The sequence below is a fragment of the Staurois parvus genome, unplaced genomic scaffold, assembly GCF_062004578.1.
Source record: "Staurois parvus isolate SC_StPar_1 unplaced genomic scaffold, SC_StPar_1.0 ptg001167l, whole genome shotgun sequence".
NCBI classification, from domain to species: Eukaryota; Metazoa; Chordata; class Amphibia; order Anura; family Ranidae; genus Staurois; species Staurois parvus.
The window spans coordinates 581,403-600,000 of record NW_028318963.1 but is presented as its reverse complement, the minus strand read 5'-3'; the positions used below and the strand labels follow the sequence as shown (position 1 = coordinate 600,000).

At 46.9% G+C, this 18,598-nt stretch overlaps 1 protein-coding gene and 1 pseudogene across 6 annotated transcripts in view; one reads left to right on the top strand and one right to left on the bottom strand.

The window, feature by feature from the left end:
• The window catches only part of FGGY (FGGY carbohydrate kinase domain containing), a 401,559-nt gene that overhangs the window by 15,521 nt on the left and 367,440 nt on the right, over positions 1–18,598 (top strand). For 5 of the 6 annotated variants that reach the window (XM_089659582.1, XM_089659583.1, XM_089659587.1 and 2 more), the window contains exon 2: positions 17,318–17,525. In XM_089659582.1, coding sequence (XP_089515708.1) covers positions 17,318–17,525 — 208 coding nt within the window. Of the gene's footprint in view, positions 1–1,072; positions 1,137–17,317; positions 17,526–18,598 lie in introns of those variants that run through there. The other variant, XM_089659584.1, reaches the window with a different exon arrangement.
• Positions 18,403–18,545, bottom strand: LOC149439006 (U2 spliceosomal RNA; annotated as a pseudogene).

Sequence of the window (18,598 nt, the reverse complement as noted above, 5' to 3'; positions counted from 1 at the left end):
GTCCGGGGAGACCGGATATAGTGAATGCGGGGTCCGGGGAGACCGGATATAGTGAATGCAGGGTCCGGGGAGTCCAGATATAGTGAATGCAGGGTCCGGGGAGACCGGATATAGTGAATGCAGGGTCCGGGGAAACCGGATATAGTGAATGCAGGGTCCGGGGAGACCGGATATAGTGAATGCAGGGTCCGGGGAGACCGGATATAGTGAATGCAGGGTCCAGGGAGACCAGATATAGTGAATGCAGGATACGGGGAGACCAGATATAGTGAATGCAGGGTCCGGGGAGACCGGATATAGTGAATGCAGGGTCCGGGGAGAGCAGATATAGTGAATGCAGGGTCCTGGGAGAACGGAAATAGTGAATGCAGGGTCCGGGGAGACTGGATATAGTGAATGCAGGGTCTTGGGAGACCAAATATAGTGAATGCAGGGTACGGGGAGAGAGGAAATAGTGAATGCAGGGTCCGGGGAGACTGGATATAGTGAATGCAGGGTCTTGGGAGAGCGGATATAGTGAATGCAGGGTCCAGGGAGACCAGATATAGTGAATGCAGGGTCCGGGGAGACCAGATATAGTGAATGCAGGGTCCGGGGAGACCAGATATAGTGAATGCAGGGTCTGAGGTTTAGGAACACTTTGAGCAACTGTACTTGCAGACTGCCATTGCACCTACACAGTACATAGTCTTTTGTAAAACAACCCCTTTATGTTTGTGTGCATTAAAATAACTTTAGTATATTATTATGAGTTTGATAAACGTACAACTATCATGTGACATAAACAAACCTGCAACTACCACCATTTTATTCTCCAGGATCTCTCGTTTCAGAACATGAACTAATCTTTAGGCCTAAAATGTGCACTTTAACATGTTTGCAAGAAATGAAAAAAAATGCCCTGGTAGGTAGACAAATGGTTAAAAAAGAAAAAATGTCAAAGCTCAGACATCCCATAGTAGAGGCTGACTTCAGCCTGCCTGGCTGGGTCTAAGTACAAGAAATCCTGAGCCAATCAGAGCTGAGATACAAGCTACCAATCAGAGGGATCTTTACAGGGATTCCTGACAGCCAGAAAGTGAAGGTTCGGCAGGAAGCAGAGGAAACACATTGTAACATTTCAGTGCTGGAAGGAAGTAAGTGTCCCTAGAATATACCTGAGTGGATGAAGGAGCAATGTGATTGGTCAAAAGTACAAATCTGTACGCTAAATATTTTGGTTTAGCTTTCTGCAGATTGCAAATATTGGGGGGATCTATGAGGCGGGGTTCACATCTGTGCGATGCACTGGTGCACATGCGTCGCTATGCTTCGTGTGCATGACCGCGCATTGATAGGGCAGCCTAGTGCAGCTGCCAGATCCACACTAACCTGCATGGTACAATGCAGCACACCCGTGCAGTGTTGGCCCCTGGAGGGGGCAGTGTATTTAACCCCTCGCCTACAGGGTACTTATACCCCCTTCCTTCCCAGGCCCATTTTGAGCTTTTAGCGCTGTTGCGCTTTGATTGACAATTGCACGGTCATGCAACACTGTACCCATATGACATTTTTATCATTTTTTTGAGACAGAGCTTTCTTTTGGTGGTATTTAATCACCACTGGGGGGTTTTTATTTCTTGGTAAACAAACCAAAAACAACTGAAAATTTTGAAAAACAATTTTTTTTTCTTAGTTTTTGTTTTAAAATTTTGTAAATAAGTGATTTTTCTCCTTCACTGATGTGTGCTAATGAGGCTGCAGTGATGGGCACTGATAGGTGGCACTGATGAGGAGGTACTGGTAGGTGGCACTGATGGGCATTGACAGGCATCACTGATTGGCACTGAAAGGCAGCACTCATATATGGCACTGTTAGGTGGCACTGACTGGCACTGATTGATGACACTGAAAGGCAGCTCAGATGAGCACTGACAGGTGGCATTGATGGGGCTACACTGATCATCAGGGCACACTGATCATCAGTGCCCTGATGATCAGTGCACATGTCCCCTCAGAGGAATGCCGATTACCGGCTCTCCTCTCCTCTGTCAGCGTGACAGCTCGTGAGGAGAGAAATGCTGATAACCGGCATTTCCCTATTTACATGCGATCAGCTATGATTGGACACAGCTGATCACATGACCGAGCCGACGTCTTCGGCTCTTTCCATTGATCAGTGATTCGCTGTGTCCGATCGCCGTGCTGCGCGCTCCCGGAATCGCGCATGCGTGGTTAGAGTGGGAAGACATTATCTGACGTCCTCCCAGAATGAGAGAACCGCCTTGCGCCCGTCATTACCTTATATGGCGGGCGGGAGGCGGTTAATCGTATTGCTTGTTTTTTTTTTTCCTTTTTTTTATCAACTTTATTTGAAGTGATACTAAATTCATGCAATTGAGCATGCTCCCAGCACAAAACATAAATGCATATACACTATATTGTCCCAAGCAGGGGCGGACTGACCATTTGGAAACTCGGGCACTGCCAATAGGGGGCCCCATGAGATGCCCCTGGTACCTTTTTCATAGGCTTTTTTTAGTTTGGGCAAGGACACAGGGGCCCCATGATCCAATATTGAGGGCCGGGGTCAGTAGTGGGCCCCATGACATGTCCCTGGTACGTTTTTCATAGGCTTTTTTGAGTTTGGGCAAGGACACAGGGGCCCCATGATCTCCTATTGCCCGGGCCCCATGAGTTGTCAGTCTGCCCCTGGTCCCAAGTATTGGGTGCCGGCCTTTCCATGCACATGAACTTTAATGGCCCCCCAGTCTTAGTCCGTAGGGTTCAATGTTGAGTTGGTCCCGCCCTTTGCAGCTATAACAGCTTCAACTCTTCTGGGAAGGCCGTCCACAAGGTTTAGGAGGGTGTCTATGGGAAGGTTGGACCATTCTTCCAGAAGCACATTTGTCAGGTCAGGCACTGATGTCGGGGGAGGAGGCCTGGCTCACAGTCTTCGCTCTAATTCATCCCAAAGGTGTTCTATGGGGTTGAGGTCAGGACTCTGTGCAGGACAGTCAAGTTCCTCCACCCCAAACTGGCTCCTCCATGTCTTTATGGACCTTGCTTTGTGCACTGGTGTGCAGTCATGTTGGAACAGGAAGGGGCCATCCCCAAACTCTTCCCACAAAGTTGGTAGCATGAAATTGTCCAAAATGTCCTGGCATGCTGACGCCTTAAGAGTTCCCTTCACTGGAACTAGGGGGCCAAGCCCAACCCCTGAAAAACAACTCCACACCATGATCTCCCCTCCACCAAACTTTACACTTGGCACAATGCAGTCAGGCAAGTACCGTTCTCCTGGCAACCGTCAAACCCAGACACATCCATCAGATTGCCAGACAGAGAAGTGTGATTGGTCCCTCCAGAGAACACGTCTCCAATACTCTAGAGTCCAGTGGCGGCGTGCTTTACACCATGGCATCTGACGCTTTGCATTGCACTTGGTGATGTAAGGCTTGGATGCAGCTGCTCGGCCATGGAAACCCATTCCATGGAGCTCTCTACGCACTGTTGTTGGGCTCATCTGAAGGCCACACCAAGTTTGGAGGTCTTTAGCTATTGACTCTGCAGACAGTTGGTGACTTCTGCGCACTGTGCGCTTCAGCATGCGCTGACCCCGCTCTGTCATGTGACGTGGCCTACCACTTGGTGGCTGAGTGGCTGTTGTTCCCAGTTGCTTCCACTTTGTTATAATCCCACTAACAGTTGAGCATGGAATATTTAGTAGCCAGGAAATGTCACGGATGGACTTATTGCACAGGTGACCACCTATCACGGGACCACGCTTGGAGTCACTGAGCTCCTGAGAGCGACCCATTCTTTCACCAATGTTTGTAGAAGCCGTCTGCATGCCTAGGGGCTTGATTGTATACACCTGTGTCCATGGAGGGGATTGGAACATCTGAATCACATGATTTGGAGGGGGACCAATATTTTTTGGCAATATAGTGTACATAGGTGTGCACCCCAAAGCTTAAACATACATGCGTGTGTCTACATATATATGGCCCCGGCACATTGATCTCCCTGTCGGCAAAGTGAAAGATAAGTCCCTAAACACTTCTCTTATGGCAGATCTGGTACAAGGAAGATATTTCCCATCCCACCCACTGGCACACAGAGTGATAATGCTAATGCGCACAGGGTGATTAGGGTGTGCCCGGGTACATCCGGCACACCCTGTGCGCACGCCTATGTTCATATACTGTATGTAGCAGCATAAAATAAAGCCAGCCTCTGTATGTGTTCGGCCAGCAGTAAGAGGTCTGGGCCCATTCACACTTATAGCGGTATTAAATCCCAAAACGTCATATATTGCAGCTTACCAATTATTCAATGTGGTGGCTGCATTCGTTTTCTTTTTTTTTAGGCTTTTTTTCACTTGGCGATCTGTACGGTAACACACCTCCTTTATTAACCAGTTGCCTCTCAGCCTATAGCCAGATGGCGGCCGGGCGAACAGCTCGTCCCTCCGGGTGGACCATATGGTGTCCTTTCAGAAACGCGCATTGCGCATGCCCGCAGGGCTACGCTGCGGCACGATCTGTCACCGGCCGTGTACCTCAGGCACGGCCGATGACAGATCTGTGTACCGGCCCCATTGCCAGTACCATGTGACCTGCTGTGACCAATCACAGCAGGTCACATGATAGTTGTAGACAATGGATGGCTTCCTTTCATACCATCTATTGTATACTAATGTGCCTAGCTGTGAATGGTCACAGCAATCACATGCACAAGCTGGGCCAATCACAGCCCAACTGCATCATGTGATTAGCCGTGGCCAAATCACAGCTAAGAAAAAAAAACCCTGAATGAATCAATGTCATTCAGATAAATGCTTGCTTATTTAAAAGTAATTCTTTGCTATAAGCAAATTGTGTAAAAAAAAAAAAATACTATGGTAACATTATACTACTTTGGTCATAGTGAAATATGAAAAACAAAATCTTAAAAAAAGAGAAAATAATGTAATAAAAAATTTAAAATAATAAAAAAATAAAAAAAATTATCATTTTTTTTCATACTGTCACCAGTCAGTGTCCCTGATCACCGCCATGCCAGTTATATGATGACGCTGTACTGCACTGGTGACAATATGTAAAATAGTGAAAATAATTTTTTTAATTTCTTCATTTTCCGGAAAAATTATGACAAAAAAATTACACCTTCAAAAAAACTCGCCATGCCTCTTATGAAGTACGTCGGACTGTTTACTCTGCAAAAAGGGGTCATTTGGGGGATTTCTGTACTGTTCTGACATTTGGGGGATATCTGTACTGTCCTGACATTTGGGGGATATCTGTACTGTCCTGACATTTGGGGGATATCTGTACCGTCCTGACATTTGGGGGATATCTGTACCGTTCTGACATTTGGGGGATATCTGTACTGTCCTGACATTTGGGGGATATCTGTACTGTCCTGACATTTGGGGGATATCTGTACTGTTCTGACATTTGGGGGATATCTGTACTGTCCTGACATTTGGGGGATATCTGTACTGTCCTGACATTTGGGGGGTATCTGTACTGTCCTGACATTTGGGTGATATCTGTACCGTTCTGACATTTGGGGGATATCTGTACCGTCCTGACATTTGGGGGATATCTGTACTGTTCTGACATTTGGGGGATATCTGTACCGTCCTGACATTTGGGGGATATCTGTACCGTTCTGACATTTGGGGGATATCTCTATTGTCCTGACATTTGGGGGATATCTGTACTGTTCTGACATTTGGGGGATATCTGTACTGTTCTGACATTTGGGGGATATCTGTACTGTTCTGACATTCTTGGACCTCAAGAAATTAGATTGGCTGTCAGTACTTCAGGATTGATCAATTTCCAGATATATCCCATAGTTTGTGAACTCTATAACATTTGAACAGACTAAATACTAAAATAAAAAAAAAAATAAAGAATTAAAGCAACTGTGTACAAATTAAAACATTTTTTTTTTAAATATTTAAAGCACCCCACCCTCCTGTGCTCGCTCAAAGGCGAACGCAAATGTGAGGTATTGCCGCAAATGTCAGATCAGCAGTAATTCCAGCACCGGACCTCTTCTGTAAATCTAAAGTGGTAACCTGTAAAGGCTTTTAAAGCATCGCCTATGGATAGTAAAGTTTACGCCGTTTCTCGCTGTTGCATGGCTTGTGCAATTTTAAAGCGTGACATGTTTGGTATCTATTTATTCGGCATAACATCATCTTTTATATTTTACAAAAAATTTGGGGGGAGGGGGTTTGCATTAAAATTCCAAAAAGTATATTATTGCAAATACTGTGTGACATAAAAAATTGCAAAGCCCAACAATTTATTCTCTAGGGCCTCTGCTTTAAAAAATATATATAATGTTTGGGGGTTTTAAGTATATTTCTAGCAAAAGTACTGATTATTACATGTGAAAAAAAAGTGCCAGAAAACACCCAGCCTGGAGCGTAGCATTTTCCAGCATTTTTAGTGTGATTTTTCTCATGCATATTTTACTGCGGTTTTTTGTTTTTTTTTGCACATTCTGGGAGGACATCATAAAACACCCTCCTAGGACTCGACAACCGCGCTGTAGCCGTCATTCAGCTATAGCGTGGTTGGCAAGTGGTTAATCTAAACCACTTTGATTTCTGTGACCCGTAGTCACTATGCCCTGTGTGTTGGCACTGCTGTGTCGCACATTTCACAGAGCCCGCCTTCTGAACTGCAGAGGTGGTGAGTGGAAGAATTTCAGTGGGCGGAGTCAGTACAAGATTCACTGCTTGCAAGGTACCATGGGATATGTAGTCCTTAGAAAAAGAGAAGCTGCAAAGAACGTTGTTGAAAGAGACGGCCAGCAGACAGGCAGAATTCACAGCATAAAAGTAAGCTATTATTGGATTGACAAATATATTATTACAATGTTGTTATAAAATGAAAGTGTGTGATGTGACCAGAGATCTCCTTTAACCAGGGCTTTTTTTCTGAAAAACTAGGTGCAGGAACCCCCCCCCCCATCCTTTTGAGTCACTTCTAGTCTCCACCCCCTACCCACCTCTGAGCACAGTCATTGGTTCCACCCCCTACCCACCTCTGAGCACCTTCACTTGGTTCCACCTCCTACCCACCTCCGAGCACCTTCACTTGGTTCCACCTCCTACCCAGCTCCGAGCACCTTCACTTGGTTCCACCTCCTACTCACCTCCATGCACCTTCACTTGGTTCCATCCCCTACCCACCTCCGAGCACCTTCACTTGGTTCCACCCCCGAGCACCTTCACTTGGTTTCACCCCCTACCCACCTCCAAACACCTTCACTTGGTTCCACCCCCTACCCACCTCCGAGCACCTTCTCTTGGTTCCACCCCCTACCCAGTGCCGAGCACCTTCACTTGGTTCCACCCCCTACCCAGTGCCGAGCACCTTCACTTGGTTCCACCCCCTACCCACCTCTGAGCACCTTCACTTGGTTCCACCCCCTACCCACCTCTGAGCACCTTCACTTGGTTCCACCCCCTTACCCACCTCCGAGCACCTTCACTTGGTTCCACCCCCTTACCCACCTCTGAGCACCTTCACTTGGTTCCACCCCCCCCCCCCCCCGTATCCTGCCCCTTTGCAATGAGAGTAGGTGTAAAAATTGGGGGTGGCTGGAAGGGCCCCAGTGCATTCATTTTCCCAGCGGCCCATGATGCTATTGAGAAGGCCCTGGCTGTGAACCAGGCCTTAGGGACACTGACTCATTTAGGTAGCACAGTGGCTAAATGATTAGCACTTCCACCTGGCAGTATTAGGGTCGTTGGTTCGAATCCCAACCACGGCACCACCTGCCTGGAGTTTGCATATTCTCCCTGTGTCTCTGTGGCTTTCCTCCAGTTTTCTCCCACACTCCAAAGACATGTCGGTAGGTTAATTGGATCCTGTCTTAATTGGCCCTAGTATGTGTATGTATGAATGTAAGTTAGGGACCTTGAGGGTTAGGGACTGATGTGAATGTACTATATATATATATATATATATATGTGTAAAGTGCTGCATAAATTGATGGCGCTATATAAGTACCTGTTGTGATGGGAGTCACTTTGGGTGGGGGGCCCATGGAACCCAGCTAACTTTGGAGAGGTGGGGAGACCCCTGTCTCAGCTCCCCATATCCCTCTTATGTGTAAGTCACCCTGTGCCTGTTAGGGGTACAGGATGATCTTTCCTAATATTGTGTAGACATGTCTAGGAGATAGGTGGGGTGGGGGTTGTGCATTGTTTGGTGTCATGTGGTTGCATCTTATTGTTCTATTGCATGTCAGGCTTGGGAGCAAATTCTTATGGGATGTATGTGTTTATGTGTATTGGCTTGGTGGGGGGTGTCTCCAGCAGCCCTCCCTCCGGATAGTACTGTCTGCTGGTGTGATGTTTGAATACCTGTGTGTCTCTTGTTACTAAATGTAGATTGCCCCTCCCTGTGTCATTATGCAGGGAGGGGGGATTGTCCACTGAGTGTATATATCTTGTATCTGTGTTCAAATAAACTAGTCTACCTTCTGGATTACTTAAAGACTGGTGTTGTCTAGTCTTGTATGGTCTGCTGTGGTGTCTGTTGTCGGTGTTCGGATGGGGAAGCAGTAGTCTAACGGAAGTACCCAAGCGCAGTCTGGGTCAATTCCGTTACACCTGTAATAAATAAATAAATTAGGTAACAAAGCCAAAAAAACAGGATGATCACCCTGGACCCGGCACCATCGAAACGTTGCCAGCAATGGCGCTTACATTTATTTACCCTGATGCAGTCCCCTTAAATCTGCTTCTCCTTTTTGTGGAGAGGAGTGTGTCCATTATTACTAGACAGGACCTGGCTGTCTATGAGGATGGGGTGGGATGAGGATTTGGTGGTTGGAGTTGTATGTTCTCCCCAGGACTCTGGATGTTGGATTGAGACGTCTCGTCCTCACAGCTCTGTGTGTTTGCTGTCGGTTGGCCGGCAGCCTCTGTAGACAGGTACATATTTAACGTTGACATTTCTTAAAACAGCGGTCAATATTTGTTCTGTGTTCTCCCCATTGACCCTTTTCAAGGGATCTTTTGTATTTTCAGAAGAAGAACCTGGATCTAGACTCGGATAGGAGGTCTACTATAGGAAAACCCAACTCTTAGGAACCATTCACACTTGGCATTTCTAGAATGCATAACAAAGCCCACAGAAAATGTGCATTTTGGAAATGGCGAACGTGCTACAAGTGTGCCAAAATGCACAGTGAAAAAAAAACCTGAGGCGTCCCTAGGGTTGGTGTCACCCGGTGCGGTAACACTTGGTGACACTCCCTCCGATGATCCCCGCAGAATGGATCGGATTTGCGGATTGAGCATAATGGATCAGACTCCAATCCATTATGCTCAATCCGCAGATCCGATGCATCCTGCGGGGATCGTCATCTTTCTTTGCAATTTACCTTTTCTTGGAGCGGGTCCGGTGTCACCCCGTATAGGTTGCATGCCGACGAGGATCGTCGGCATGCAACCTATACGGGGTGACACCGGACCCTCTCCAAGAAAAAGTAAGTTGTAAAGAAAGCCGACGATCCCCGCAATGCATCGGATCCATCCTGCGGGGATCGACGGCTTGCTTTACAACTTACCTTTTTGTGAAGCGGGTCCGGTGTCACCCCGTGCGGTCAGTGTCACCTGGTGCGGACCGCACCCCCCGCACCTGCCTCAGGAACCCACTGGCTCCGTTCCAAAAAAGGTTTTAGAGCCTCTTTGGGGCCTTGTAGGGTAGCCTATTCAGGTGAATGGGCTGCCGTATGTGCAATGAGCGGAAATGCTCCAAAATGCAAAAAAAAAAAAAAATGAAAATGAGAACACGAGGTCCTGTTACGCCCTAGGCTGGGCTCTCACCTGCAGGTGCAACCAAGCACAGATGCGTTTCCGTGCATTTTTTTTTACCCCCATATTCCTGCATGCAGAAAAGAACTCCCTGATTCTTTTCCAAAAACATGCCACACTGAAACACATGCTGCTATGACACCATGCGGTTTGGCGCCCTGATATACACGCATTTGCAGATGCATGGGGGGACCGCTAAAAATGAATGGCACAACCAAGCGTCTGCTAAAGGGCAGCATGTGTTGGGAAAGCATGCAATTTTGTGTGCATTCTTGACAAAGGATCGTGGCCTTACCCTAGTTTCACACCTAAGCGTTTTCCACTGCGTTTTGCGGAATTGCACAGTAGTCCATTTATCATGATTTCCTATGGGACAGGTTCACATATTCGCGTTTTTACCCGCTGTGTTTTTGATGCGCTTTAAGCTGCCTAGCAACTTGGGAAAAAAAAACGCAGACCGCAATCTAGTGGCTGCAACCAGCAGGATTGTGTCTAAAGCTGACAGGCAGCCCCTTCCCTGTCAGGTGGAAGCAGTCGGGTCTCTGCGCTGCTGCCCGTTTGCTTTTCCAACCCCCGGTAATGTAGCCCCTTTCCCCCCCCCAACATCACCACCACCATGTATTCCAGGTTCGGCTTGCCCATCTGCGGGCCTGAGGCCGATATGGTGGGTGTCAACAGATAGAGGTGAGCGGATACAAACCACTTGGTAACCTGTATGGTTATTTTTGTCTCATTGGGTCCCAAGCCCTACTCCATAGAAGCCATTCATTTCACTGATGATAACCAAAAACGTCTGAAAGAGCTGCATACAGTTTGGAATTAATGAATAATTCTCTTATTTGTGGGATATGTGATGCAATGAGACAGGTTCTAGGAGGACTTTAGTGTGTTGTGTATTGATTCGGTTGGAGGGCTTTTTTGATTTCTTTGGTCCCTCTTCACCATAGCCTATGCGTATATACTGTCTTGTCGTTAGGTCCCAAGCCTTACTCCATAGAAGTCATGGTTTCCATACATTGCACTGATGATGGCCAAAAAGCCTGAAGCAGCTGTATGGAGTTTAGAATTGGTGGGATTTTTGCTTCCTGAAGCCAACCATTCTCAACCAGGGATCTATTGAACTCTAGGGTTTCTCCAGAGGTTGCTACCGGTTCCTTGAGCTGTGGCTTGACTGACTTCACATTACATAATTCCAGGGCCAATGCCACTTGGTTATTTAGCGGCATGACCATTTGGAAACTCGGGCAGTGCCCGAGGGCCTGGGGTCAGTAGGGGGCCCCATGAGTTGCCCCTGGTACCTTTTTCATAGGCTTTTTTGAGTTTGGACAAGGACACAGGGGCCCCATGATCCCCTATTGCCCGGGGGCCCCATGAGTTGTCAGTCCGCCCCTGGGCATGACACCAATTATTTTTTAGCTGTCCTTAAGGGGGCATTCTTCCTATTGACTCCTGAGGAATTGGTTTTAGCAGTGATTCCCCCGAGACCTGAAAATTATTTAAAGGGTTTCTCTAGGGTAAACACTTTGAGAAAGGCTGCTGTAGTCCCTTCTCACCATATCTGTATCATTATAATGTCTCATTGAGTCCTACTCCATAGAAGCCTTGGTTTATATCCAGGGCACTGATGATAGCAAAAAAGCCTGAAAGAGCTGCATGTAGTTTGGCATTAATCTTCTGAAATGAGGAATAACTTTCCTATTTTTGAGATGTGTGATGGCGTGAGATATGTGAATATCTTCTGTTCTAGGAAGACTTTACTGTGCTATGTATGGATTCGGTTGGAAGGCTGTTTGTTTGCTTTGCTCCCTTATCACCATACTCTGTACAGTTATACTGTCTCGTCTTTGGGTACCAAGCCTTACTCCATAGAAGTCATGAGTTCCATACACTGCACTGATGATGACCAAAAGCCTGAAATGGCTGTATGCAGTTTGGAATTGGGGGGGATTATTGCTTCCTGTAGTCCAACCATTTTCAGCCAGGGTTCCATGGAACTCTACGGTTCCTCCAGCAGTTGTTAGGGGTTCCTTGAGCTGTGGCTGATTTGACTTCCAGTTTGATGGTGTCTACATAGTTCCAGGGCCAACGCCACTTGGTAACTTCAGTGGCGTGACACCAATTATCTTTTTAGTTGTCTAGAAGAGGGACATTCTTCCCACTGACTCCTAAGGATTTGTTTTTTGCAGGAGTTCCCTGGAACCAGAAAATTATTTCAAGGGTTCCTCTAGAGCAGGGGTCAGCAACCTTAAACACTCAAAGAGCCATTTGGACCCATTTCCCCCAAAAAAAACAAAAAACACTGGGAGCCACAAAACCCTTACGACATCTAAAATGAAGATAACACTGCAGATATTGTTTTTTACCTTTATGCTATATATAAAAAACTAGTGTGTTGCATTTTTGAAATCGATGAACTGCTATAGAGAAAAACAAATTTTTATTTCTCCATGCAACAAAAACATTTTGTACTCCGAAAAAAAAACCGCTGGGTTGAAGGTTACTTTTAAATCTGTGTGCCAACGTGTAGTGGCGCGTGCAGTCGGCTGTCAACCTGAATAAAAAAGGACTATTTCACTGAACGATGTAAAATATATGTTTGCAAAATAATAGCCAATTAAAATATTTATTTTACCTGGTTAATATGATTTTTTTGCTCCTGAACTTTGCACATCAGGGCTGTAAAACACCTTCATCTTCACATGGGATTGTAAGCTGCAGGGTGTCGGGTGGGGTGTTGGGAGGGGTGTCGGGTGGGGTGTTTGGAGGGGTGTCGGGTGGGGTGTCGCACATTTGCGGATGTGACATATATCTGCAACGGCAGGGAGCCGCAGCAGAGTGATGACGGAGCCACATGCTAATATCCAAGTACCGCCCAGCACGCACACTCCGCTCCTCACAAGACCTCCTTCTCTCTAGTTCCCTGGTCTCCTCCTCCCATGCCCGCCTCCAGGACTTCTCCAGGATGTCACCCATCCTCTGGAACTCCCTGCCTCAACCCATCAGATTATCACCTACTCTCCTCTCCTTTAAGCGCACCCTGAAAACCCATCTCTTCAGGGAAGCCTACCCCCCCCCTGCTAACCTGCCGACCTCCTCCACTCTTCCTACCGCTCCATCCCCCACAGCTATCTCCTCCTGTGCCACCATCCCCTCCCTCCTAGATTGTAAGCTCGAAAGAGCAGGGCCCTCAATCCCCTCATGTTTTGCATTGTATTATTGTTGTTCTGTCACATGTTCTGTCCCCTTTGTAATGTACAGCGCTGAGCGAACTATTGGCGCTTTATAAATACTGTATAATAATAATAATAACATGCGGCCCCGGAGCCGCCGGTTGCCGACCCCTGCTCTAGGGTAAACACTTTGAGAAATGGTGAGAAGGGATTACAGCAGTCTATCTGTATGGTCATGATGTCATTGGGTCCCAGGCCCTACTCCATAGAAGCCTTGGTTTGTACTGTACACACTGCACTGATGATGGCCAAAAAACCCAGAAACAGCTGCATGTAGTTTGGAACTATTGTCCTGAAATGAGGATAAATCCTCTTATATTTGGGATATGCGATGGAATGAGATATGTGAATACCTTCTGTTCTAACAAGACTCCATTCTACTACATATTGATTCAGTTAGAGGGCTTTTTAAATGGATTAGTCTCTTCTCACCAGTTAGTCTGCATCGTTGGGTCCCAAGCCTTACTCCTCAGAAGCCGTGGTTTCCATATACTGCACAGATGATGGCCAAAAAACCTGAAATAGCTGTATGCAGTTTGGGATTAGAGAGCTTTTTGCTTCTTGTAGTCCAGCCATTCTCAACTAGGGTTCCTCCAGAGTTTGTTAGGGGTTCCTTGAACTGTGGCTGATTGACTTCCCATTTGATGGTACATACATAGCTCCAGGACCAACTCCACCTGGTAACTTCAACGGCATGACACCAATGATCTTTTTATATGTCTGTAAGGTGGGCATTCTTCCTGCTGACTCTGGAAGAATTGGTTTTCGTGGGAATTGTAGTTTGGCAACAGCTGGAGGGCCTCCAGTTTGATACCCGTGCTATGGGTATAATGTTAAGAAAGGCTGCTGTAGTCCCTTCTCACCATACCTGTACGGTTAATCTCCTAAGGCTTATTTTCTAAATTTTCATTAGTCTACACCTTCACAGACCCTACTCCATAGAAGCCTTGGTTTGTACTGTACACACTGCACTTATGATGGCCAAAAAACCCAGAAACAGCTGCATGTAGTTTGGAACTATTGTCCTGAAATGAGGATAAATCCTCTTATATTTGAGATATGCGATGGAATGAGATATGTGAATACCTTCTGTTCTAACAAGACTCCACTCTACTATATATTGATTCAGTTAGAGGGCTTTTTAAATGGATTAGTCTCTTCTCACCAGTTAGTCTGCATCGTTGGGTCCCAAGCCTTACTCCGCAGAAGCCGTGGTTTCCATATACTGCACAGATGATGGCCAAAAAACCTGAAATAGTTGTATGCAGTTTGACATTGGAGAGCTTTTTGCTTCTTGTAGTCCAGCCATTCTCAACTAGGGTTCCTCCAGAGTTTGTTAGGGCTTCCTTGAACTGTGGCTGATTGACTTCCCATTTGATGGTACATACATAGCTCCAGGGCCAACTCCACTTGGTAACTTCAGCGGCATGACACCAATGATCTTTTTATATGTCTGTAAGGTGGGCATTCTTCCTGCTGACTCTGGACGAATTGGTTTTCGCAGATATTCCCAGAGACCTGAAAATGATTTCAAGAGTTCCTCTAGGGCAGGGGTGTCAAACTGGCGGCCCTCCAGCTGTGTTGAAACTGCAAGTCTGCATCGTTGGGTCCCAAGCCTTACTCCTCAGAAGCCGTGGTTTCCATATACTGCACAGATGATGACCAAAAAACCTGAAATAGCTGTATGCAGTTTTGGATTGGAGAGCTTTTTGCTTCTTGTAGTCCAGCCATTCTCAACTAGGGTTCCTCCAGAGGTTGTTAGGGGTTCCTTGAACTGTGGCTTATTGACTTCCCATTTGATGGTACATACATGGCTCCAGGGCCAACTCCACTTGGTAACTTCAGCGGCATGACACCAATGATCTTTTTATATGTCTGTAAGGTGGTGACTCTGGAAGAATTGGTTTTCGAAGGGATTCCCCGAGACCTGAAAATTATTTCAAGGGTTCCTTAATGGCAGGAATGTCAAACTGGTGGCCCTCCAGCTGTGTTGAAACTACAAGTCCCATCATGCCTCTGTCTTTGGGAGTCATGTTTGTAACTGTCAATCTTGCAATGCCTTATGGGACTTGTATTTTGGCAACAGCTGGAGTGCCGCCAGTTTGATACCCGTGCTCTAGGGTAGAACTTTAAGAAAGGCTGCTGTAGTCCCTTCTCACCATACCTGTTCGGTTAATCTCCTAAGGCTTATTTTCTAAATTTTCATTAGTCTACACCTTCACAGGGCATCTTTTTGAAGGAACCGGAGGCCAAATAAAAAGCCCTAGGAGTCAAAGAGGCTCGTAGTCTATAACCATTTGCAAGGGCAGATGGGAGTGATAAAAAAAAATAACGATTCGGACAGATAAAGCGTATGTATTGACCGTCTCCTGGCGGTATCAGACGCTGTTTTGCATGCAGACGAGATCGTGTTCCTGCGCCGCTTGTCCTTTAAACAACCTTTGTGGCCCAGAATGCACTTAACATGCACAGGAACGAGAAGGCGGGCGATGATTTATTCTCCCTGGTAGTGTATTCTGTTGGAGCTTTTTAAGAGTTGCAGCATTTGGCGAAGGCTGACAGGCCAATCTTAATTAAGATTCATTATATGGAGAGTCTTGGGGAATGGAGGTCAGCGGGGCTTGTTGTGGAGTCTAAGGCTGGCCCCTGCCCCTCCCGGCTTTCAATCAAAGGCAGACAAGAGAAGAGAAGAGTACATTTCCAAATTGATTTTTTTTATAAATTGCTCTTATTGCTTGATATCTGGAGATGGGAAAAAAATGGAAGCAGACGTTGTATGCGGGCCAGATCCCAAGTGCATGCTATGCGTGATAAATGCATTGAATCCCAAACCCCCCGCCCTTCAAGCTTCGGACTAATCTGTATAGATATACCATCCAGCCAAGCAGCAAATATACAGTTGGAACAGATACTGGGTTTGATTTACTAAAACTGGAGGGTGCAAAATCTGGTGCAACTCTGCATAGAAACCAATCAGCTTCCAGGTCTTATTGTCAAAGTTTAACTGAACAAGCTGAAGGTAGAAGCTGATTGGCTCCCATGCACAGGTGCACCAGATTTCGCACTCTCCAGTTCTAGTAAATCTCCCCCGATGTATATAGGAATTGTACTACATGCCAAAAAAAAAAAAATCATATGTTGTGGTATATGGCTGCATGGAAAGGATGGCTACACCTTCCACACCTTGCAGTTCTGCAGACTCCATTCAATGACCTGATGGTACTATACTGGTGGCTTTATCCATCCTAAACCTTCTTAAAGACTGACTGAATTTTCAGTTTAAATCGGCTAAATACATTCTAGGAGCATCAAAACAAGAGGCGTGCAAAATCTTACAGTTAATATTCTTTTGGAAGTAGCCATGGCCTGAGTAAAAAAGCTTCTCCCTTGCTGCAGAGAAGCAGTGGTCTCTCTGCAGAGTTTCAACACGCTCCCTCAGGAGGCATGGGGGAAGTGTAGGCCACTATGGAAGGTTAGGAGGCACAATGGGGGACTCGGGGGCACTGTGGAAGCTGAGGACCTTCAGGAGGCCTGGAGGCACTGGGCCAGTATGGGAGGTTGGGGGCACAATGGGAGACTCAGGGGCACTGTGGAAGCTGAGAACCTTCAGGAGGCCTGAGGGCATTGTGGGCCACTATGGGAGGTTAGAAGGCACAATGGGAGACTTGGGGGGCACTGTGGAAGGTGAGGACCTTCAGGAGCCCTGGGGGCATTGTGGGCCACTATGGGATGCTAGGAGGCGCAATAGAAGACTTGGGGGGCACTGTGGAAGATGAGGACTCTCAGGTGGCCTGGAGACACTGGGGCCAATATGGGAGGTTGTGGGCACGATGGGAGGCTGGGTGGCACTGTGGGAGGTTGGGGGCACTGTGGAGGCTGAGGGGGCCTGGGGGGCACGGTGGGTTGCTATGGGAGGTTTGGGCACTGTCGGAGGCTAAGCAGTACTGTGGGAGGTTGGAGGGCATTCTGAAAGCTGAGGGTTCTCAGTGGGCCTGGGGGATTGTGGACCACTATGAGAGGTTTGGGGGCATGATGGAAGCTAGGAGGTACTATGGGAAGTTAAAGGATCTACCGCTGGCCTGGTAGAGGGGAGGCAGCAGCCCAGCAGTGAACCATGGCCTGATGGTTAGGAACCACTGCTGTATACTATATTAGTATGACTAGCTGGGGTACATCGGTGCCCAATAACCACACAAAAATAAATATCAAATTATTTTTATTCATAAATTGTTCTTTTTATATTACTATTCAGAGTCAGAATGCAGAAGATGAAAGAGGAAGAGGCTTTGTTCTATGTTGGTGTCGATGTGGGAACCGCAAGCGTGCGTGCGGCTTTGGTGAACCAGGCTGGGACGGTGGTTGACCAGGCAGAAGAGCCTCTGGAAATTTGGGAGCCTCAACCTGACCACTATGAGCAATCGTCCAGCGACATCTGGAAGGCGTGCTGTGCCGTCACCAAGGTATTTATAGTCCTCCTTATAAACTGCTGAGAGATGATGTTCTGATCCGTAGGGGAAGACGTTTTTACTTAAGTATCCATTTTGGCTGGAATGACCCTTAAACAGCAAAATTGATTGTGAGTCAATAATTACATTTCATGAAAAGGAAACTCCATAAAATTTTACATGTGGACATATTTTGAGTCATTCATTTAATTTTTACCCTATTTCATGTATTTTTTCAAATTTGTCTTGATCGGTACACTGTATTTTTTAAATGGTTTCATGTTTGCAGATGTGTAGGATCTCCTGCTGATGGTCATTTGAAGGCCACAGCAATCTCCATGGCTGTGGATAAGGGGGTACCACCAGTCGTCCTGTACGGGGTCCAGACCACAAGGGGGGGCCCAGGCAGCTGGGTGAATCAGATTTGGGCAGGGAGGGTGATTGGCACAGTGAAGGGGCAGTTTTTTTTTTGTTTTTTTTTAAGTCCGCAAACGTGCAACTATAACGAAAAAACCCGTAAGTGTTCACAAAAAATGTGCAAGTGCAAAACACCAAATAGTGCACAGACCAGGCCCTGAGGCCTGTAGCAAAAATTGCCCTGGTCCTAGCCAAAAGGCCTGGTCCTAAGGGCGCTTGTGCAAAAAGAGTGAAAACGCAGTGACCTCGTGCCATCTTCACACTGTGGGGTCCCACACCCAGGTGTTACTAGTGGCACCCCTGAGGGCGTCTACTCAGGGGGCACTGGTTTGCGGACTTTCTGCCTTCCCGACCCCTGGCCAGACAAGGTAGATCCGTCCAAATCAGGAAGTACTGGGTCCTCCCGGTCTCCTCGGGGGAATTACTCCCAGGTCCCAGCTACGTGTGGGCATCCCGGTTTCTGTCCCCCCGGTACTAGCCGTCCAGACCCCCATCATACCAGCAGGGGTACTATACAACCGCCATCCCCGCAAAGCTAGAATGGCCGGGAGCACCCCCACTGGACACTGATAAGAACAGATACTACACTTGATCTTAGCCAAAAGGCCGAGAAGCGAGTAACTATCGAAAACTATCCCACGCATTACGATTGAACTGAGTGTGACCCACTC